The sequence below is a fragment of the Mastacembelus armatus genome, chromosome 1, assembly GCF_900324485.2.
Source record: "Mastacembelus armatus chromosome 1, fMasArm1.2, whole genome shotgun sequence".
NCBI classification, from domain to species: domain Eukaryota; kingdom Metazoa; phylum Chordata; class Actinopteri; order Synbranchiformes; family Mastacembelidae; genus Mastacembelus; species Mastacembelus armatus.
This window is the reverse complement of record NC_046633.1, coordinates 11,925,895-11,950,223: the sequence shown is the minus strand read 5'-3', so window position 1 is coordinate 11,950,223 and position 24,329 is coordinate 11,925,895. Positions and strand designations below refer to the sequence as shown.

The 24,329-nt window shown below is 40.8% G+C and overlaps 2 protein-coding genes across 2 annotated transcripts; one reads left to right on the top strand and one right to left on the bottom strand.

Annotated features, from left to right (window-relative positions):
• Positions 1–284: 284 nt before the first annotated feature.
• On the bottom strand, positions 285–7,229 carry tmx2b (thioredoxin-related transmembrane protein 2b). Its single transcript, XM_026304149.1, has 8 exons — positions 6,954–7,229; positions 5,802–5,862; positions 5,426–5,539; positions 4,788–4,864; positions 4,585–4,691; positions 4,432–4,497; positions 4,172–4,301; positions 285–2,316 (listed from the first exon to the last, which is right to left on the bottom strand). Exons 1-8 carry the CDS (start codon positions 7,140–7,142, stop codon positions 2,137–2,139), a joined length of 924 nt encoding a protein of 307 aa, XP_026159934.1. The 5' UTR covers positions 7,143–7,229; the 3' UTR covers positions 285–2,136.
• A 3,316-nt stretch (positions 7,230–10,545) lies between these two features.
• On the top strand, positions 10,546–22,470 carry tesk1a (testis associated actin remodelling kinase 1a). Its single transcript, XM_026302336.1, has 11 exons — positions 10,546–10,672; positions 11,078–11,688; positions 15,186–15,307; positions 15,752–15,800; positions 16,260–16,406; positions 17,304–17,386; positions 17,964–18,054; positions 18,410–18,493; positions 19,008–19,094; positions 19,471–19,564; positions 19,834–22,470. The coding sequence occupies exons 2-11, from the start codon at positions 11,482–11,484 to the stop codon at positions 21,072–21,074; spliced, it is 2,205 nt and encodes a 734-aa protein (XP_026158121.1). The 5' UTR covers positions 10,546–10,672; positions 11,078–11,481; the 3' UTR covers positions 21,075–22,470.
• Positions 22,471–24,329: the final 1,859 nt, after the last annotated feature.

Below are 24,329 nucleotides of genomic sequence, written 5' to 3'. Positions count from 1 at the left end.
TTACTATGGCTGTGTGCATAGTTTCTCTACCCCAGGCTCAGGAAACACGTAGGTCCACCTGATATGAAGATGAGATCATGGACGATTTCTGCCTGATGTATTTGCTTAACGTTACTTGTTATAGGGGCAGCATGGTGGCTGAGTGGTTAGCACTGTTACCTCAGAGCGAGAAGGTCCTGGGTTTGCAACCCAGCCTTTCTGTGTGGAGTCTGCATGTTCTCCCTGTGCACTCTAAATTGCCCATAGGAGTGAGTGTGAGTGTGTGAGGTTGTTTGTCTCTATGTGGCCCTGTGATGGACTGGTGACCTGTCCAGGGTGTACCCCTGCCTTTCACCCAAAGAGAGCTGGGATAGGCTCCAGCAGATCCCTGTGACTCTGGTTAAGGAATAAGCGGGTATAGATAACAAACGGATTACAGATGGATTACTTGTTATAAAAATCAGATTAACTCTACACAATTAAATGTTGATGAGAAGGGCTTTCTGTCTTACATGAAACCATTTAGGATATTTAAGAATAGGTCGGCCCAGACGCTGAGAAAAAAGCAGGACAAGCTTTACGGTCTAGCCTTCCACATGACTGCTATTAACCTATCACTTATTGGTTACTGAAGAGCTTGGTTTATTACTGGAGTGTATTTTACATGCTGCGGCTAAAAGGGCAACTGAGATAAAACAGAAAGTTTGAAGAAACAGACTGTATAGACTTCTTACAATCTGTTTACAGTAGAATTGCACAAGATTGTGTGTCGTGTGAGTTAAAACCATTCATTAGATCAATAAAACATACTGTCTGCCCAGCTTCCATGTTCTTGAAACTGCTTGGCAAGAATGTAGCTGAAGACAACCCTGTTCATCTGAATTTGAGGCAAATATGATGAACTAAAAACTACAAAGCAAAGAAAGACTGTAAAAATGAAATGAAATTGGTGGAATGCTTTGACAGAAAACCTGACTGTGATCTGTCCACAGTAGTACAAATACTACAAATTCAAGTCCAGAGAGATGAAAAAAGATACTATCCAACTATCAGAAAACTTCAAGAAGTCATGCAGATGTGGCGACACGTGCTCCCATATCTGTGTCTGTCATTTCAAAGCTAAACCAATGGGACCCTGAAAATGTAACACTGCAAATAAATTCTGTCAAACACACTTTGTGTGTACTACCCAGTTATAACTTAGTTTACAGGAATGTACAGTTAATAGGATTAAAAAAAAAAAACTCTCAAATTAGTTGACTACAAAAATGTAAATCTAAAACAAAGTAGCATTCACTGCTTCCTCACTGTTAATTAGTAAGAACTCATCAGCCTATAAATGAGCAGTCACTGAACTTCACAGTTTCAGTCATCAGAAATGTGATGTGTAGACTTCAACGAATACAGCAGGTCACCACAGCACATGTCCAGGCCTTACACTGACATACGTACCTTTTCATAGTATTTTACATCCCCTTCAAAAACTGGCTATTGGATCGTAGTATGCTCCTCCACTCAAGGAGGTCAAGTGATGTACACTTGTTCTCTTTGGCTACTTTCACATTACTTGCTGATCCAGCCCTGATTCCAAAACAGTTTTTTTTCCAAAACAAAATGTGAACAAATTTAATAATCAGATCTGGTCCACCTGCATATGTGGTCCCAGCTTTGATCATCTCTTAACTGCGACTGTGAACACAGTCTCAGCGTTCACACCAGTTCCAGATACATGTCATGAATATGAACCATCAACACAAAAATCAGAACTGAGCATTAAAGCCTGTGATGTGAATGTAGCCTTTGCTGAAACCTGAAAAGAGGAAACAGACTTGAGGCCACTGGAGCAGCACAGGTGTTGAGCTGCTGGGTTTGAAGTACATTTAGTGTTAAATGGGGGCCAAAAGGGGCGGGGCTGCTGTGACAGTTCTGATTTTCACAGCAGTCCGTTCCTGTGACTAACCAGCATTAATGGTTGGATCTTTTCCTCTGTTCCAGGTGGGGGTGGATGAGTGGGGATGCAATGATTCCCGCTGACACCATTTAGTATATTACTGACTCATGAGGAGAAGATTAGAGTGAAGAAGAGGTGATGAAGGAGGAGCTGACCAGGACCCACTTGTTCCATCCAGAAGTTGAAGCTGAGCAATGCAAACCATTTTATTTGTCTTTCTTGGATTCAGACTCCTCCCCTTGGGCATCAGCTCCTTGCTGCACTGGTTCTTCCTCCTCAGGAACTGGGGGGAACTGGGACAGGCTGACCTTGTCTCCTTTGGTCTTGCTCAGTTTCTTGGCTTTCTGATAGAGCTCGTTCAGGTTGAATTCTCGGATGATGTTCTCCTGGTATAGAGAAATAAGAGGCCTTTTACAAAGGTCCTTATGTAACACTGCTGGGTTAGTATGGTACATGCTTAATGAAAACTGGTTTAAATATATTTAGAAGTGAAGCCCTAATCCAAGTGTTGAATTTGGAAATAGAAGATGGAGGCAGACAAAGTGGTTCCAAAAAGAAATGGCACTGGAACCATCATGTGGCAGAGGTTTGGGTCCCTCAAGGAAGACACTGAACAATGGTTATACAGTGCCCTCCGCAATTATTGGCACCCCTGATTAAGATTGGATTTTAGCTTCTAATAAATTCATTTTCTTTTTAAAAATAGAACCAAAATGCTTTAATTAATCCAGCCTTTAATTGAAGTACAATTATTCAGCAAAAAACAAAAATAACATTAATAAATAATTGACTTTATATGAAATCATGTGTGCCACAATTATCGGCACACTTCGTGTACTTCGTACAACCCCCTTTTGCCAACAAGACAGCACTTAATCTCCTCCTATAACATCTCACAAGGTTGGAGAATACAGAGAGAGGGATCTAACCTATGCTGTGTAAACATCATAATAGGGGTTTTATATAGAATTAAGGCAGGGCAATATAGAAAAAAAAATCTCATCACGATAATTTTTTCATATCAGTCGATATCGACATATAATCACGATATAAACCAAAGCACCATTTCAGTCAAACTTAAAGGTTCCTTTTTACTCTAAATGTAAAGATATAAGGTTCATTTTGGTTTAAATATTAATTTTCTTTTAAAAATTGTACATGGTAAGCATAGTACATTATACAACAGTACTGCAAATAAATAAAATAGTTATAATAAATGAAATAAATCTGTATTCTAAACAGTCAAAAGCCTTAAGTGTTACAGGAGAACACACTGAATTTGGTCAATACCAAATAAATAAAATCTTAAATCTTACATCCTGAATTTATGAAATGAAAATATTAAAGCTTTCATGTTTTACACAAGAAGAGACACTTATTTAAATAATAGGTCTGCTGTTGTCCAGCAAGTGTCACTCTTGTTTTGAGGGACCACCAACACTTGCTTGAGTCTGGGTCTGTGTAAAGTCATGCATTTAATGTGCTCTAATAGATGGCACTGCTTTAGGTGGTAAAAAGGCTATTGGCATTATCTGTTTTAAGTAGAACATGTTTCTGTTGTCAAATATACGGTTTTGCGGTGCATGCTGTTCTGCTTCTTGTCGGAATTTAAATATCTCTACACTAGTAAAGTCCTCAGATGCTTGCTCTCAAGAATGCTCTCGTCTTTTGAGCTGTGTCTGTTTGGGTGTTTTCATCATTAACACAGACACTTGAGTTGTCGTCAACATTTTCTGTTCTGTTCATCTTTTCTTTAATCAGGCCCCACTCCTGATGTACTGGCTTACACAGTGACAGCAGCCCGAACACTAGCATGTGAGCTGCTGCTCCCTGCTCTGTGCTGTGTGCCTCAACCTAACAGTCATGCTTTCTTATATTTAGATATTGCTTATATTTGTTCATATTAAATAAAAAATGGCCAGCTCTTATCATCGTGATGCAAAATATAATTCGATATTTGGCACAGCCCTATATAGAATTCAAAATAAATTTTGGATTATAACAATTTATTGAGACAACTTACATCCTTTATACTTCTTGCCAGTATTGGTGGGAGGTCTTAAATTCTTTTTAAAGTGGTCTAAATTGAGCTTGATGAAAGCTGCAGAGAGCCTGAAAATTAAATACTATATAACATTTAATACTAAATTACAGCACATATTATTGACTGCATAACTAAAGTGTTTTTTTTTGTTTTTTTTTAGAAAGATCACAGATGTGGAGTGCCCTGTCCTGTCTAACCTCAGTGAAGCTCCAGGACACGGCTCTTCCCTTCTTGTCCACTTGGGGGCGTCGCATCACTTCCTTCCCTCCCTGGAACAACACTAGGGAAGGAAGCTGCTTGGACAGTGGAGAGGTAGATACCTTGTACCTGCAAAAACAATATGTTCATATTGCTAGACAATTCTATCTCACAAAATAAAAGCGCACTACTATCTTACAGCTGAGGAGACAAACTTCCTAAAAACCAAAGAGAATTAAGTAGAGATAAAACATCTTACTTTTTGGAAACCTCTCCATAACGTCCAATGTCCACTTTGCCAAACTTGAGGCCAGCACAGTTATACCTGAAACATGAGAACAGAAGTAACTGAAGTCTTTATAATATTATAGTGTCACTGTTTACTGTTACTGAGTGGATGTATAAGTCTTACTTGAGAGACAGATCAGCATAGACAGAAGCAAAGGACTGGCACTCAGGAGACCAGTTGGCAAAAAATTCAACAATCCATGTCACGCGACTGTCTCTGCCCAGCTCATCCTGCACAGTATGCCACAATATACATTTGTGATTAAACAGAAATTGTGCTCTTCATTATGTAGCCAAACTACTAATACTAATTCAGGTTTTACTCACATCAATGGTTTTATCGCTGAAGTATTTGATGTACTCTGGTCCCATATAAAGAGGAGGCTTACAGGTCATCAAAAATACTGAAGCAAAGAGAATAAGATAACACTGTCTGTGCCTTTGTCGAAATTATTTCACGAAGTCAACTGACAGAAGAATAACTGGCACAAACTGAAAATGTTACTAAGTCATAAGACAAAATGATACTCAAGAGAGGCTCAGTGATTTTCTAAAACAGCTGGAAAATGTCATATGTAATCAAGCATTACTCAATTATGAGACCACTGTGGATTTACTGGGGACTATTTTCAGTGGTGGAAGAATCCACTTGTGATGCTCTGATGAGTATTTGTAGGAGCAGAACAGTATGTGAGACAGAGTCAAGAAACTACAGTTTGAGCATTTCTGTTATGATGGAGCATGTGAACCAGTGCAACCCCAGTTTTTAGCTTTTAGACAACAGGATTAAGCTTGCACACATATCACATATTAACATACACAATATTAACGGGAGTATTTATTGTGGGTCCTGAATTGGTTGACAATAATTAAAAGATTTCACAATTTTTTTTGCTGTTTGGATAAATAAGAGAGGAAGCAGCTGTGCCAATTGGTCGAAGTATGTAAGAGCAAGTTGCACTAACCTATGCAAAGTGTCAGGTAGAGCAGTCCCATCCTGATGTCCAGTCTGAAGAACAGGATGACATTGGCAACTTTGCTGAACAGGATGATGTTGCCCACGTGCTGCTCCACCGTTACTGATGTTAACCAATACAAAGACATTTTTAGCAGGAGTAATGATGCTTATCTGTTGTTAAACTGCTAAACCTATGGTTGTTTATGTGTTCCAACCAAATATGTTCAGTATCCTTGTATTATTACAATTCAGGTTACTTTATGTAGGCTATGGTAAAAAAAATATATATATATATATATATCACTATCAGACTACAACATGGAGTACTGCTGCACAGGACAAAATTATCCAAAAAAAAAAAAAAAAAAAGCCCATTAACTCACTTGCTCGTCTGTTCTTCATCATGACTATGGCACTGAGGAACATGAGGATCTCCACCTCTCTCTAAGAACAAGAACATGACATAACCAGCTAACCAGCAAGACTGCAACATGATTTGATGCAAGATGTTACTTATTTCGCCCCTGACAAAAATACCATTTTTTTCTAATATGTATTTCTAATATGATGTATGCTAGTATGTTTGTAGTTATATTCTCAATACCAGCCATCCTTTTTCTATACCTGCTTATTCCTATTTAGGATCAGGGATCTGCTGGACCCTTCAAATCCAGGTGATTTATTATTCATGAGATTATTGCATTTATGCTGTATATCCTCAGTTCACCCGTGGGATGCGCTTTGGAAATAAATAATTACAGTGATTTACACTTTTAGTGTGTGTATGGGGGATGTTGGCAGCAGGTGTGTTTAAAATAGTAACATGCAAGTCTCTTTGCAAAGAGATAAAACGGTGACGATAAACCCATGCTTCTGCAGCAGCGACTGGACTATCAAGGAAGCCGCCGTTCCCTTGTAAATTTATGCTCTTTTGTGTGACAATATCTCAATGCGAAATGAGCGAAAGCTTTCCAACATTAAAGGACTAAAGACAGTCTTGTGTTCCTGGAGTCGCATGTGTTCCCGCGACACATGACGCTGCAGTTTGGATGCGGTGTTAAAATTCAATGCACGAGTTAGCTTCTGTTTTTATAAAAATGCTCCATTTAATGTTTCCTGTACTGACTGATTGAACGTCACCAAACTGACGCTACCCATCGTTAGCTCAACCAGTAGCTAACGTTACTGAATGGCGTAACAAAAGTGGTAATTTCTGTATTTGTAATGAATGCCGAATTACACAGTATATATGCCGTATGAAATATAATACTGTAATTAATTGTTGTGAGTTATAGATAAAGTTTTTGTTACTTGTGTGCTATGCTAATAAGCAGAATAGTATAAACATCCAGTTTTTTAACCGTAGTTTGGCCTGTCATTCTCTCCCTCCAGCTAAGAGAAGCTAATGTCACCTGGCCCTCGCTAACATCCTCCAGTGATGGGACCTGTGCCTATACACTGAACACCCCGCTACCAGGACCTCAATTCACAGTTGTTCAAAGGCAGTTTGTGGCTTTCTAGCATTTGCTACGGACCCAGTCGAAGTCGCAGGAGTTGCCGTCCTCTCGCTGCGTGGCCAGATGGTCGCAGATACCAGGGGTCTTCCGAACAGCTAGAAAGGCTATGGACATGAAGAGCGAAGCTATATAATAGGGTTTCAGCAGCCATTTGTACACCTGTGGCAAGTGATACAAGAAAGCGAATAACGGCGTCAGCAGAGCCATTTCCTAACGAAATAACGTTACCGCACTAAAGGCATTAACTGACGAGACCAAGCCAGCCGGAGGTGAAACCGTTAGCTTAGTGCTACAAGCTAGCTGGAAATACACCTTCCGGTTTAGTTGTCAAAAATAAATATCTCTACGTGTCATCCGCCGAGCTTAGCTACATTTAACTACATTTGTTTTATCATAAAGTATTTTAAGAAAATATTTTATATAAATGAATAAGTATTTGGCATATCTTAATAAACTTTTGGTTTACACCGTTTTCTCAAACCTTAATGAGTACTTTTAATATGAAATGTGCAGACACAACGTTCGGTGTGAACTTGTTAACTCTCGGTGTCTTTGCAGTGTGCTGTCGGTAAAATGGTTGGAGTGAGGAGAGCCCGGTCTAACGAAGAGGAGAAGGGAGCGGTGCAGAGGTCAACCAGGACGAATGTATTAGCCGACATTGATTGGGCAGTTCAGACTCTGTCACATATTAACTTTCTAGTAAATTTATATATATATATATATACACATATATATACATTTTTAAACTATTTTATAAAAAGAGAGCTGGGATAGGCTCCTAGGAATAAGCGGGTATAGATAATGAATGAATATATTAATTTTGGATATCCATCCATCCATCCATTCATCCATTATCTTTACCCGCTTATTCTCTATTAGGGTCACAGGGATCTGCTGGAGCCTATCCCAGCTCTCTTTGGGTGAAACACCTGTACCACCCTGGACAGGTCACCAGTCCAAGGCAGGGCCTAATTTTGGATATCCAAAAAGATATTTAAGATATCTCTTAAATGTGTGAAATTTCAGATAACTTTAATTGGAATTATGACTAGTCAAAAGTCCATTAAAATATCTGTAATTCAACTTTTGACTAGTCAAAATATAATGATAGAATAAAGAATTCACATTGTGGATAGTCAAAATTCAATTGTAGATATCTGAAAGGAGTTTTCCCATTCAATTAAATGAGCAATTCTGATATCTTGAATTAGAATTGGGACTGGTCACAATGTATTTTCAGATATTAAAGTGAAATATATTTGATGTTAAAACAGCTTGCCCTAAGTACATGCAGAGATGCTGAGGCATGTGACAAAGGTTGGACTGGCTTTATTTCTGAACAAGAGATAGTGTAACCCTGGTCATATTGCTGTCAAGGAAAGGACATGTTGTCAGGACATTGAGCTTTTGGCAGTTGGTCTCAGACATTATTATGTTCCCAGAGAGTTCAGTAATATCATTGCCATTGTATAAAAAAGGAAAAACTGAAATATCACATTTACATGAGTATTGAGACCTTTTACTCAGTACTTAATTGAAGCACCTTTTGCAGCAATTACAGCCTTTTGGGGTCTGATGCAACAAGCTTTGCACACCTGGATTGGAGGATTTTCTGCCATTCTGCTTTGCAAATCCTCTGAAGCTTGGCTAGGTTGGATGGGGACCGTCAGTGGACAGCCATTTTCAGATCTCTCCAGGGTAGAAGCCAAACAGTTCAGTCTTGGTTTCATCAGACCAGAGAATCTTGTTCCTCAGGTGCCCTTCAGGTGCTTTTTTGTAAATTCCAAGCAGGCTTTCATGTGTTTTATGCTGTTGAGAGGCTTCTGTCACAAATAAAGCCCAGATTGGTTAAGTGCTGCAGTAATGGTTGTCGTTCTGTAACTTTGTCCCATCTCCACACAGGATCTCTAGAGCTCAGTCAGTGACCACTGGGTTCTTACCACTGAGTGTAGATAAATGAGAAAAAACTGAATTTAAACAATTGAAGAATCAGGCCACAACATAACAAAATTGAATGTACTGTATGTATATCTAAGGGATACAATAAGAAACATGCAATAACTAAAAACATACCGTGACCTAGAGTAATCAAGATATGAGAAACATTCATGGTTAAAATCCATGAATTACATTACACTGTAAGAGGATGTGGTCAATACGGTACAGTACAAACTATGAGATTGTTTAACCCAGAGATCTTTATATTTTAATCCCATCATGACTAATATAATAAGGCATACACTAATTTAGGTACAAAACAAAGTTAGTCTAATTCAGCAAGCCTCAATCCTGATCCTGAAGTGTTCTGTCATCAGTCATGTCTGAGTTTTAAGTTCCCAGACACCTGCATACCCAAGCCAGTCAAAAGTGAGAATGTCAAACAAATAGGAAACTATTTCCCCAGCAGATGAAATCAAACCATGATGTCATCCTTACAGCCTAAGCCACACAACGATGACATCACCTTGAACTATTTTTAGCATTTTTTCCCTCAGATATCACAGTGTTAAATCAGACATAGTTTACACATAGTACGTCATGATGCTGCGTTATCATTGTCTTGTTTAAATGAAAACTACATCCAGGCCATATTGATTTTCTGGTGCTGCACTGCATCACTTCCTCCAACGTGAACAAGAAAATCGTGTCAGTGGCACACAGCGGGGGGAGAGGGGGGCTTCACGTGAAGATGGTCGGTCTGCTGTGTTTTATTTTTATTTTGACAATATTCTCCAAAATACATTCTTTATTGATATTGTTACCAGAACAGTGTAGCTGTTCTGTTTTACTATTTTAATATATAGGTAACTGGCTTATTTGCTTATCACTTCCGGCGCAGAGGCCGGTCTGGGATCGGTTTTACGGTTGTAAAACTCGGGTCTTCCGGCCGTGCCGTTGGACAGGGCGCACTGATTTCAGATCAGCGGTCAGGGTTTGACGCTGCCTTCTGATCTGCTCCAATCAGAGTCCTGAGTATCTATGCCAGGTGTCAAGCCCAGCAAAATTAGAGAAAGACGTACAGGACGTTCAATAACTAATTCTTCGAAATAAAAGTTTTAGGGCATGAAATGATTTTATACAGACATTCGTGTTGCCTTTTCTTGTTCTCTGTTAGTCAGTGCTTTATACTAATGCCATTTAATGCTTCTCAGATACAGTATACTAACACGTACTGGAATTCGTCTCAGATTTAAAAATATGTTGCAAGGGGAAAACTTTGCTCTTATCTGTGCCAGAATTTATGCCAGCAAATAATCATATTTGCTACAATAGACATGTCATTATAGATGCTAAATTGTCTTTATCTTATCTTTGCAAAATGTTAGTTTTTCCAACAAACTATAAATCAAAAAATTAGATGGGATAACTGATCACTTGTGGGTAATTATTGAAAATAAGGGCGTGTTTAGGGCTGTATTTTAAAAAGAGCACAGCATCAGAAGACGTGAATTTAATTTTATAGCTTTATAATTTGGATAAATATTTATTGAAGAGCAGAGTTCATTTTCTGCAGGTTTCTTGCTTCTGTTGAAAGCTTTTGTTGTGAAATGTCCGTGCTCTTTATCACTGACGCTGCCTTGACGCCGAGCCGTTTCAGTACGGTGGTTGTCCCCATCAGCGACGGGCCGGTGAAGCAGGAGACCAGACGAGATTAAAACCAGCAGACACGGCCGAGCTGCCCAGTGATATCTCTGGCTTTGTTCACCTTCTCCGTGTGGGACGACGAGAGGAGACAGGTAAGCCGCTCAGTCTACCCCAGCATCCGGCATGGCACGGACAGCCACTGTGGGGTTTGCAGCGCCACAGTCTCCGGCTCATTTAGCAGCAAAGTAAACGGATCCACAATGCACCATTGTAGAGCTTAGATTGAAATGTGGTTGAACGAAGCTAAGGCTAATGGCCCAAACCGATGTGATCTGGCGGAGGTTGTGGCTTATCAAGGCTACTGTGTCCACACAGGCTGCAGATCAGCAGACGGGCCCGGGATGAACTTAGACGAAGCACATGCGACAAAATCAGCGCATATGCGTCCGATTATAATAAGTAGTTCTTCTGCTGGTCATACTGGACAGCTGCTGTAAGCCTGTGGTGCTGTGGTGTTTCATATAACCCCTCTGCGTTGTTTTTACGTGTTTGAACAGGTATCTGGCGTATGGTCCCCGTACCCGAAGATTTGGAGGTCTTTCCGTCTCTCCCGGGAGGGAGCCACAGAGAGGGGGGCGCGTCAGGATCTCCTGGCTCAAGGGCAAGTTGGCAGCGTGAATGAGTGGAGCTGGCTGAACCTGACCTTCACCTCGGAGTGAGATGGCAGAGATGACTCTGACGCTACGACCTCGATCAGAAATCTAAATCAGATTTGCTGTAATCACTGGAGTATCAGCCTGAGGTCTGCTAAACATGGAGAGATGCAGTCGGTGCTGCAGTGTCGTATGAAGCGTGTTTTGAACGTTGTGACACCATGATGGTGGGAGCCATCGTCACCTCGTGCTTCAGGACTACCTCGATCATATAGACTTTGTGTTCTCCTGTGGGAAAGCGTGGCGTTATGGACTACCACGCCGAGTGCTGCTTTTGCGATCCAGAGGAGGGTTACAGTGGTCCGGATGAGCCGCCGCTCCATAGCATCCACGCGCCTAACCGAATCCGCCCGTCCTCGTACCGAGCCCTGCGGAGCGCCGTGTCCAGCCTGGCCCGCATCGACGACTTCTTCTGCGAGAAGATCGGTTCAGGCTTCTTCTCTGAAGTCTTCAAGGTACGGGACCTCGTCTGCTCAGAACGCTACAGTCCTCCAGAACTGATGCAGGTTTTATAGTTCAGTTGGCAGAATGCAGATTTGCACCATAAGACAAATGTCAGAGCAGTCCATCCCATAAATTAGGCATATGCACCATGTGATTTGAATGTTAACTAATATCATTACAATAGATTTTAATACATAGTCCCTGTAGGAGACAGACCCACAAGATTTGCTCAAAATGCAGGACCTGTTGGTTCACCTAAAGTGCAAAATCAAAAAGAGTCCAAAATCTGCAAGGGAATACAATAAATAGAAAAAGCATCAGTGACAGTCTTGACAGCTGACATGCAGTGTAAACCTCTGGGGGGTAGGGGTCCAGTTTGCCTTGTGAACTTGAAATCTGAGCTGAATTCAGGATCAGCAGGTGAGATATCCAACTTGTAAGGGGAGGTTGAATGAGTGCATCCCTGAGACACAGTAAAATGAATCTAGCTTTGCACTTCATTCATGTGACAGTATTTTAACATCCAAGATCTTCTCCCACTGTTCTGTATCCAAACTCTAAAATCCTGCCTATGTGCAGGGTTTTAAAATCTGATAAACCTTCAGACTCATGGATCTCCCTGGACTGTATTTCAACATCTAATCATTACTTTATTCAAGTAATCCCCCCTGGTGTTCTTGGTTAACATTGTTGGCAAATGGTAGATCCAAGAAGCTGCTAATTGATGCAGCTAAATCAGCTCCTAAATACTTTGGGTTGTGAAGGTTCCATTTATCAAGAAAATATTGATATAAATGAATAAGACTTGGCATTAAAGGTTAATGACTTAATACTAGTTTTAGTTCCAACATTATTTAAGATTTTTCCTCATCAAATTAGTTGACAAATTTGACACCAAATGATGTCGAATCTGAACAATACTTCTATGCCGGTAGTGTAGTAGTGGACTCTTTCATATCAAATGTGTCTTGGGCTTAGTAGGCCACCGACACCATGGTTATGATGCAAAATGATATATAAATTGATTTGTCAGATCAAGTATAACAGTGATTATAGCCCAAGATAAAAATCAGAGTCCTGCTTTGCTAACATTTACTTCATTGAACATTTCAGTGTGTGCCTTCCCTCCACATGCTTTGTGCATTGTGCCCAAGGCCTTCATACACTTAGCTGAATGTGTGCATGTGTTCTTTAGCAAATTTGTTTTACGTATGTTTCACACTGTGTGTTGTTTATGTATGGGAAGCGGCAAACTGATTGGATGACAGGTCCCACTCTCCAGATTAAGTAGATTACTCACCACCTGTGTGTGTGGACACCCTCTTTTTTCCTCCTAGATGATCAATATGCATGTATGTTGTCTCTATGCTCACGACTCCAAACAGCATCTACCGTATCTGAGCCAGTGTTGTTGGAGTATTTGCTCAGGGTGAGGGTTTACACAAAGGGTCTTACACGCTCACACCCAGAAATTGAGACATCAGAAACCAGGGGAGTGGTGCTTGGTGTAGAAAGCATTCCCTGTTATTTTAATTTTCAAACAAATCTAATGAAACTTCTTACTTCAGTATTTAGACAGGAAGGCAAGATACTAATGTAAAGGGGGAAACAGTTATTATAGAAAAATTGTTATTATTGCGGTCATGTATATGAGCCATCATTCCAGCTTCAAATGAGTCAGGCTTATCACAGCCATGTAACTGCAATGGGGCAGGCTTTACGCTCCATTTGTCCAATCAGATTTAAACAAACCTTGTACATACGCACTGACTTGTTAACGTTTCTCAATGCCAGCTCCCAGTCCTAAGGTTCATTCAAAAATATGCACAGAACTGGTGATAACACTGTGTATTCTCATGTTTTTACAACAAAAATGACAACAGTCATTCAGTGCAATTTTAGGTCAACTTTGATAATATTTTAATGCTAATAAATCAGGCTGGAAAAGTAGTAGTGGTAGTTTGGAAATTATGTAGTCGTTGTGGAATACATTAAATATTCAGTTGTAGTCACTGGAGGATTTAAGCAATGCAGAGTGGCCTCAGGACAAAGTGAGTGAGGAGGAAATAAAAAAATCACACACACTCCTGAAAAATGTGCAGTTTTATCTGTCTCCCTGCTTCATTTTCCATCATCTCCTCATCACTGGGGCTCTGGCTGCACAGACATCTTTAGAAAACATACAAAAAAAGCATGCTATCTTCACAGACAGTGCACAGTTCATTACTAAATCAGCCTGCGTTTCTGACTTCTTTTCTGTGACACAGCTTCATTAGTTCACACAAGTAAGAAGTGTTCCTGTACTAGAAAAAGTACAAATGTAAAAGAAATGCTAAATAAATACAGACTTTGTTTACATTTGAAATTGACCAAATCCATTCATTTTGTTTTGTTTTAAGAGTTGTTCAACTCTGCTATATCAAATAAAATCATTAGACTAAAAATGGCCAAGACAAAATTGTGTGTGTGTGTGTGTGTGTGTGCGCGCGTGTGTGCGTGTGTGCGCGTGTGCGTGCACTTCCTGTCTGCTGCTGGGTGAGGCTTCACTGATGACCCACTGGATTTGTGCAGCTCAGAAGGAGTAATGGGAAATCCCATAATCCTATTAGTGCTATTAATACATATGCACACATACAAACACAGAAAGGTTCATGCACTTGAAGGTCCAGACACTGGCTAAAGTTTGCAAGCACATATTATCATGACTAATCTGGTCACACATGTGTATAGACTGAGTGTAGACACCGAGTGTGAGCATAGACTCATGAGCGTAGACTGAATATAGACACACGAGTACAGACTAGAGAACTCACTGCTACTACTATGGCTGCTGCTGCTGCTACTACTATACTACTGCTAATGATTATTTAAACATTTTACACGACTTCACATGAGCTTAATTTGAGTCAGTACTAACTCTTCAGACTTTTTGCCAAATCTGCAAAACAATACAATGTTTTGAACTCTTCTTCTGTATTTGTCAAGTGTTTTCAAAATTCAAATATTTGCTGCTAATATTGTGGACACAGAGTACCATCCATTCATCCTTCCATCAATCCATTCCCTATACCACTTAGTCCAGTTCAGGGTCACAATGGGCCGGAGCCAACCCCAGCTGAACAGATCACTAGTCTGGACATAGAGTACCAGATCCAGTAAATTTGTAACTGCTTAGGCAGCAGCTTGTTGCACAGTCAGCTTCTGCCTTGTACCTGGGACTAAACCCAAGACACATTTTAAAATCCTCCATGTTTACTTTGACTGCAGTTAAAAACTCAAGACGACTTCTATATGAAACAGAAAAGTCTGTAAATATATTTTATTTGTTTTCAGATAACCTATAACACTTATGGTGTGCATCTCATGTGAAATGACCACAGGACCTCAAACGTGTTCAGATTCCTCAATCCTGAAACATCAGGATTCTTGGTGTGTTTTTATTTTTGTGGTTGTTATCATTAGTAAACTGCTTGTAATTACTGGGCAACGTTCTCCTGCTGTTTTCCAGGTGCAGCATCGGATCACAGGCCAGGTCATGGCACTGAAAATGAACACGCTGGCTAGCAATAAAGCTAACATGCTACGAGAGGTTCAGCTCATGAACAGGCTTTGTCACCCAAATATACTCAGGTAGGTAAAAATCTGTATCTAAACACACTAACTGTTGATGGCAAACCAAGCCTCTATCCTTCCACTTGAGTGTTGATAACTTTAACAGGTGTAAATTGTCTTTATATTAAAATTTCAGGATCCATTTAAGTTATTACTATATCCCTTTAGTATTAATGTTCCCAGCTAACAGAAAACAGTGTTTTTTTTTTTTTTTTTTGTCTTAAAGTACATTTTAAAGATTCTCAGCTTGGGTGTTATTTGGAAGCAAATTCAACCAACAGCTTTGGCATATTATGAAGGATGCATTACATCTGCAATAACTAAGATCTTCCTCTTTGGCTAATAAGTGGAGTGACAGTGGGAGCTAGACTAATACCTCCCTGACACTCTGCTACATACAGTACCTTCCTTCTGGTGTATATTCCAGCTTCTCTACCCTTCATATTTCTCCCTCTACTTCAGGTTTCTTGGGGTTTGTGTGCATGAAGGTCAACTCCACGCTCTGACTGAGGTAAAACCAACACTTATATCTCAGTTGTCGTAGGAACTGCCTGGGCACTATTTTATAAACTTGAATCCAGTTCTAGTTAACATTTCCAAATACAGCTACATAACTGTCTTTTTAAAGATTATTAATCAGTATCTGCTTTTAATTCTAGTATGTCAGGTAGTTGACAAAGAGGCATAGCTGGACATAGCTGTCCTCAGAAGCAGAGGACAGTGTTTACTGGAAACTCTGCTGAACAGTTTCATCTGACCCAGCCTAAATTGATCTCAGGAGTGCCATTCACATCTGTATCAGTTCTTTCAAATCAGTAATGCACCAGAACACATCTTGGATCAGAATACACAAACCCACACTGGGAAAACTCTGTGTCTCTTGTAAAGGAAGAAATTGTTCAGTTTTCTAATCCTGCAGTCTAAGCAGTCTTTGTCTCATAGATTAACTTCTGGTGATCTCTCTCCGTAGTATATCAATGGAGGTAACCTAGAGCAACTGCTGGACAGTGACCTCTACCTGTCGTGGGGCGTTAGGATTGGTCTTTCTCAAGATATCGCACGGGGGCTACAGTACCTGCACAGCAAAGGCATATTCCACAGAGACCTCACATCCAAGGTACAGTATACAAGAATTAGATGTCTACATTAGTGAAATCTGGTGCGGATGTTTGCCGATCATTCCAGTGAGTTACGGATGCAAGGGTTGTTGCAGATTTATTTAAAATAAAACGTTAATTAAGGGACATCAACTAAAACTGTTCAAACATTATTTACAAAAAGTGACTTTTTGTAAATAATGACAGAGAGGACAGAGAGGTCTCAAAGTAAATTAACGGTGGAAAACAATCTGAAAAGTGTTTCCCATCTGGAAGTTTGTCATCTCCAGCACAGTGGCTTAGTGGTTAGTACTGTTGCCTCACAGCAAGAAGGTCCCAGGTTCGTAACCCATCAGGGGCTTTTCTGTGTGGAGTTTGCATGTTCTCCCTGTGCTTTAGTGGGTTTACTCCGGGTACTCTGGTTTCCTCCCACAGTCCAAAAACATGTATGTCAGGTTGATTGGTGACTCTAAATTGCCCATAGGAGTGAGTGTGAGTGTGTGAGGTTGTTTGTCTCTATGTGGCCCTGTGATGGACTGGTGACCTGTCCAGGGTGTACCCCTGCCTTTCACCCAAAGAGAGCTGGGATAGGCTCCAGCAGATCTCTGTGACCCTAAATAGGAATAAGCAGGTATAGATAAAGGATGGATTACTTGTTATAAAAATCAGATTAAAGTTATTAAAATACAGTTTTTGGCTGATTCTCAAGATTTATTAGAAGGTTTACAGATTACAGTTGAAGTCTGAACAACAATTCAGAAGAGAGGGCTGATGTTACAAAGACCAATAAAACCAGATCTAAGTGCATGGGTAGATAAGAGATTTACTACTTTGAGGTGGTTTGTACATTTTAATTAGCACAGTTTTATCAGTAACTGTTGGTGGAGCTTAATCCTGTTTCCTGTTTCCCTGTGCAGAACTGCCTCGTTCGCTGTGATAATGGTGTGTTCACTGCTGTGGTGGGAGACTTCGGCCTTGCAGAGAAAATCCCTGATTACAGGTGAGAACTTACAGTATGTGTAACCACAGTTGGCAGAGACTGCGAGAGAGAAGTCAACAGGAGATCATGTGAATACAAAGAGGAAAATGTTAATGTAAAATACTAATACCTGTTTATATCCATGTCCACCCATCTCTGTGTTTTGTGAATTATGTGGCAATAATTTTCTCTTTGACCAGAACCAGGTTTTCATCCCACATCAGAGATTAACCTTTCATTAATTGTTATAAAACTTTAAGTCCTTAATTTGGGAAGTATTACTGGCACAGAGGTGTGTCTAATGATTTGTGCTCTTTGCATTGAAATAGGGACAGGAAAAAATAAGTAGTATAAAATGTATTTTAATTCATTAAAACAAAGCAATGTAAACAACCACTAACCTAAACATTACAGCTAAATTCTCAAGCTGACTACAGCTAAACATTACACGCTCACATACATTGGATTGCATTAGATGGAACAGTGGGGTGCAGTGTATTGTCACTGAATCTATCTAAAATACTGTATACAGAAGGTTATAAATAAAAGCTCTTAGCAGTGGCGCTTGACGTTTTTGGGAATGTTGGAATCTTTGCAGTGATGGTGTGGAGAAGCAGCCTCTGGCCATTGTGGGCTCCCCCTATTGGATGGCCCCAGAGGTTCTGAGAGGAGAATTATACAATGAGAAGGTAAAGCTGCTTCACCTTTGCATGACAGGTGCAGAAACACCTAGTAGAGAATAGTATTAAAGGAGCATGTTTACCATTTTATTTTTATAAAAATTAAAATTATAAAAATTCTATGTGACTTTGTGTCTATGAGCTGTGGCCAATAGATATTTTTAACTGAGCAAGTTTATCCAGTGGCTCAGCGAATCTACACAGTCACAAGAGAGCCAGACTAAGTTTATCTTGGTTCATGGTAGAGGCCTCGGGAGAACAACTTCACTCGCTCTCCGTCAGGCAGCCTAGCGAATCTTGGGAAATACAGAAGGTTGTTCAGCAGAAATGAGAAACTAAAATGCTTGTCCTCTCCGCTGCTCAGGTGGATGTGTTTGCATACGGCATCATCCTGTGTGAGATCATTGCCCGGATTGAAGCTGATCCTGACTTCTTACCCAGGACAGAGGTAGGGGTCTGCAGCAGGATAATGGTTTTGTGTGTATGTGTATGCTGATGTGTGCACCTAGGGGACCAAAACCTAGTTACACACTCATATTGTGGGGATGCACCTTGCTCATAGGGACCAGATACTGGTCCCCACCATGTAAATCACTCAATTGCATGGTTGGTTTAAACTTAGTGTGAGGGTTAGGGTTATGCAAGTAGCGGTTATGGTTAAGATAAGGGTAAGTCTCCAGGAAATGATTGTAAACCAATGTAGAGTCTCCCAAAGGGATGAAAACAAATTTGTGTGTCTGTGTGAAATGGCAAATCTACTTCATTGTTATCATAATGTTTTATATAGTACAACTTTTATTTGTACCCTCTGTGGTCATTCATACCTGGTATGCTGTGATTGTGAATTCATTTTGTAAAATATGACCTTGTTGTACAGGACAAGAAGGAATCATTGTATTGTGCAGATTCGCTAAAGCACACAATATATGTGTGTGTGTGTGTGTATGTATGTGTGTGTTTAGGACTTCGGGTTGGACGTGGATGCATTTGAGAACATGGCTGGGGATTGTCCACCTACATTCTTTAGCCTTGCTGTTACTTGCTGTAATGTAAGTAAACGTGTACACACATATTTTCACTTGTGTAACACTAGGAGTTATAGTTTAGAAACGTTTTTATTTGTTCAGCAGTACAGTATTATCTTCAGTTGAGTCAATAATGCCATCTAATGCAGTAAATTAACACATATAAGGCACTTTTCCTGTACAAATCGCACGACAAGGTAGAGTACTAAAAAAAGCATGACTTACAGGCTGAATACATGTTCCCACTTTCATTTTCACTCGTGTGTGGCACTATCATGGACTTTGTGGGCAACTTGTTACTCTAGTCTCTAAATGAATCTTATTTTTATTCATTTTATTTATGTCAGTGAACATTACTGTCTGTGCAGTATGTGGAGTTTTTTCCTTGTGTTGTTTACAGATGAGTGCAGAGAGGCGTCCCTCGTTCTCTGATATTGTCCTCTCTCTGGAGGCCATGGAGACAGGAGAAGAGACAGAAAAGCCTGTTGCACTTGGTAATAAAAGTATATTAAGGATTTTTTTTTAATACTTCAATTAAAATGTAGATGACATTCTTCTATGCTTTTGGCTCCTAAATGTTCTGCTGCTTTTCCCCTGGAGAGTTCGCTGACTTCACAGCTGACTCACAAGGGTTGACTAGGGTATTTCCTCAGGGACCCTCCCACAGTCTGCTTTCTTTTAGCAGTAAAAAGTGCACACTGAAATGAAGTCATTGTCTCAGTTTTTTTTTTTTTTTTCTTCTTCTCCTTCCTTCCTTGCCCAGAACCAGTGGCAGTAGATGTTAGCCCCTACCGTCGCCGCAGCTCTCCTTGTCACCTCAGAGACTGCATACAGCAACGACAAGGCTTGGCAAGGAGTCAGTCAGACATGTTGCCCCCTGCAACCCTGACTCCACCATTCCATGGGACCCCTGTGCGGGTCAACCCTTTCTCTCTCAGACAGGACCTGAATGGGGGGCGGTGTAAACTTTTAGATACACCCAGCAAGTCTGTGATCTCCCTGACATTTACTCTCCCAGCACTTTGCAATCCTTGCACTTCGCCCCACCTTCTCAGAGGGACACTGGGGATGCGAGCACCGCCAAGGAGGTGCCAATCTCTCCCCTGTACCCCAGAGCTCAGCCGGACTGTAGCCACACCAAGAGACTCAGATGTAAAGGAGGAGGAAAATAATGAAGATGTCCGAGTGGCAGTAAATGAAAAAGGAACAGGGGAGGAAGTGGAGGGCAACAATAGGACTAAGACAAGGGTGTCAGAACAGGTGGAAGAAAGTTTACACATGAACATAAGTGAAAACACAGAGATGTTAAAGGAGAAGGAGGGAATGGGAGAGGATTCTGGTCTCCCTGTTGAGTTGGAGATGGTGTCTCTGGAGAGGTTAGAGGAGGAGGATGAAGAGGAGGAGGAAGGAGAGAGTCTATGTATAACAGAACCCATGGACTGCACAAAGTCTCCAGAGCAAGGACAGGGAGTCTTGGAGTCCACACCTGGGAGACCCCTGATCACCTCCTACACATGTTCCACTTTAGAGACCAATAGCTGGCAACTTCCTATCTCCAATGGACCACCCTCCTTGCCTCCTCTGCCGCGACTGGACAACAACAACAGCTCAGCTCATGTGATCGGCCAGCAGGTGCAGTGGGGTGGAGGAGGGAGAGCTAATGGTTACAGTGGTGCCCAGGTCCTGTCCTCAGAACCTGGTGTCCCTTGTGAGCAGGATGAGGTTATTTTCTGTACAGGATGCTGTCTGGTAGGACTGAGTTTACCCTCTGTGTGCCTCCGTGGTTCAGCTGCTGTGCCTGCCCCCCGCCGAAGGGCCTCATTACCACGGCAGCGGCCCTACCGGAACCTCAATAGTACCATAACTGGTACTAGCAGCATTTCCTCATCAACAGCTGCCACAGCAAACAAAGTTCTCCTGTGTCGTGGCACTAATGGACTAGTAGTGGCTGGGCCCCCAGTGCCATGTGACCCTGGCCGGTCTCTGCCAGAGGCCCAGACATAAGCCTGCTGGGATGTGAAATGCAGCAGCCCTAAATGACAAACTAATACTGAGAAACCGGTACTGACACCAGCCTCTAATGTGTGTTGTTAATTCTGTGCAGTCACAGCAAACAGTAGGGAAATATGAAAGATGGTGGTGACTAGAGTGCCATCTGGTGGAGGTTTAAACACAACATGCTGTAAAATAAAAGAGTTGGAGGACATAGAGACAGACGAGGCCCAAAGTGGACTGAGCGTTGCTGTGAGGTGACCAGTGACCAGTCAGCATCAACGCGACATTACCGCTGCTGGAAAGGTGCTGATCAGAAGCAGCTATCTGACCCACAGCAATGCACTCCCGTCTCTGCTGAACCAAATCACACCAAACTGTCTGCACCGCCACTGTGTTGGCTTCATTACTGCACACTGTAAAACACTGTGGGGCTGATTTAACAAGGTAAAGTGTACTTCCAGTTTATTACAGCACGAGTCTTAGTTTGGTAGTTCTGGCCATCCTGTTCGTAATAAGAATACAGTACTTACCAAGTTAATTGCTGACAGTTGTAAACACAGTGACCTGAATCAAAAGAAGTCAGAAAGGGCGATAAACCTCCAGGTTAATGAAATTTATCTGGTGGATAGTAAAATACTGTACCAATGTGCCATAATTTTATTGTACTGTGGCTCTCAGCAATTACTTATGATTAGAGATATAAATGATGGCCCAAACTACAAAAATAAGACCTGTTATAATGAACAGGGATTATCCTTTAATCTGACCACTACTTCAGTGCTTCTCTGCAGGCTGACTGCAGGAGGAAACACTGCAACACTGGTTGTGACAGATGTGAAAGGTGTTTACCTCCGCTAGTGCAGTGTGTCTCTAAGTGCATAACCAGATGTGAAGACACTGTTTTTAGTTCTATTTAACTGAATAATGGTAGCTACATGGGAGCATTTATGAAATAAAGACCATTTAGTTCTTACATTTTTATAACAGCTAATCTGTATGAGTGTGTGTGTGTTTGAGAGACAGACAATGACTGATACGTGTTGCTCTTCTTGGACTTGTAAATTATTAATGTTGCACTTGAGTTTGGGGCACTTTGCAGTAAGTTACAAGACTTTCACTAAATGGTGCTTTATTTACATCTCTGCTGCTGGTTTTGTGTGTGTGAGTGCACACATACATGCTTCTGGCCCAACAAACACACTTTTCCACACTCCACCGCCTCCTTCTTACATGTATGTTGTCTGTGCATTGTGTTACACTGTAACCTTTAAAGTATTTGTTGTACAGACCACTCCACATACGTGTGTATGTGTGAAAAAGATGGATACGCGCAGGATAATTTTTATCCCATCATTTGTGATCCATGGTTCTCAACTCATGCCATGTTCAGTTTTGTACAGCTAGAAACCTGAGCGCAGTGATCTGATAATAAACAATTATGATTGTGCATAACCACGTGTTGTTCTTTTTTTAACATTTATCACATGGCTTTAACTTGGCCTGAAGCGACTAGTGTTGTAGTTGACACATTTCACAAAAGGTACAGGGCTAAAGAAGTGCATGGCTTTATTAAAAACAAGATATAAAATAGCAACAACAAAGATTCTAGCAAGGAAAAAACATTAACGGGAGGTATATAAACACAAGGTCACTAATTAAACCCATGTGAAAACAATCGGGGACAATGGAAAACATAAAGCGGAGGAACGCAAACTATGCCAATACGTAAAATAATGTCAAAATAAGAGTAGGGAGGACATGACAGTACAGGCCTAAACAAAAAGTCCTTGATGAGTCAGGCGGTCCAGGATGTGGGTCAGAATGGGCAGGCAGGCAGGGAGATGAAACACAGAGAGGCCCACCACAACGTAAACTAGAAAGCAAATAGTTTCAGGAGACCCGCCCCATGACCTATAGGTGAACGGAGAGTGGGCGTCAGCCCTGAAGGTGAAAGGGAAACCTAGACCATTCCAGAGGGCAGCCTCGTATGTGAACAGGAACCTGTGGACGTTATCAAGGGCAGCCTCAAAGTCGAAGCTGGTGTCATTCCAGAGAGTAGCCCGTTGATAAAAGCAGGAGACAGATGCCACCTCGATGACATTCAAGAACTGAAACAGAAACTGAATTCAATTCAGTTCTATAGCACCAAATCACAATACAGTCATCTCAAGGCACTTTCCAAAAAAAAAAAAAAAAAAAAAAAAAAACTACCTTATCAGCAGCTGTATCACAGAGATCTAACGCCAACTCTCCATCTTCTCACGTGCGCTGTGTTTCTGTCTACCCTGCGATTCAACTCCACCCCCCGTGGTGACAGCACAGCCGCACTGAACACTCTGATTGATCAGAATTGTCTGGGACTTTTGTACAATGATAGTGATGATGATGAAAGTTAACCTAATGATGATCATGATGATGTTTGACAGGAAGAGAGAATACAAGAGGAGTGCCTGTCTTTGTCCTTCTCTGCTTACAAACCTCAAAATCAATACAAATTTTTTTGGCTTGTTGTGCAGTCTTCTTGGTATTTCCTTCCTGCGTCTCCCTCATCCCTCCACCCTGGGAGACCATTTACTATAACATCTAATTTAAAGTGTGAGTATAATAATAATAATACTAATAATACATTTTATTTCATGGTGCCTTTCAAACTCTCAAGGTCACCTTACAGAGAGAAAAAGGAAGCATACAGCATGAAATACATAGAGTGCATTAAAACAACAATAACAACAATGCATAAACAGAGGGCCAGAATGTAAAGGCAAAATGTGTGTGTAGACATGCTATAGTGTTAATTATTGGATGGAAATACATATATTTATCTTAAAATCTGGAATATTTTCATATTATGGTTTCACTCTTTTTTTATTTGGCAATGTTATCCAATAATGCGGTTTATCTCTTAAAATGGAGCAAGGACAAAAAAGAAAAAGAATTCTTAGGATTTTTGTTATGTGCACTTTGTGTGCTTTTATTGTACTTTTGTTTTGCCATCTGGTTCTATCTTTACCATGCTCATTAACTGCACTCTTTAGACTCTTTTGTTTCCCATTACACTTCTGACCATGTAAGCCATGAGCTCTCCCTCATCATGGCCCGATTTGTCACAGTGTAAATGGATGGAACCCAGCAGTTCCTGGTTCCAGAAACCAAAAAAGAACTGATGTAGTTTTTGGAATTTTTTGGTTAACATGGCAGGTTTTGCCCAAATTTTGCTACTGATACTAATAACAAATTTGGTGAAGTCTAAAGTACATTTGATCT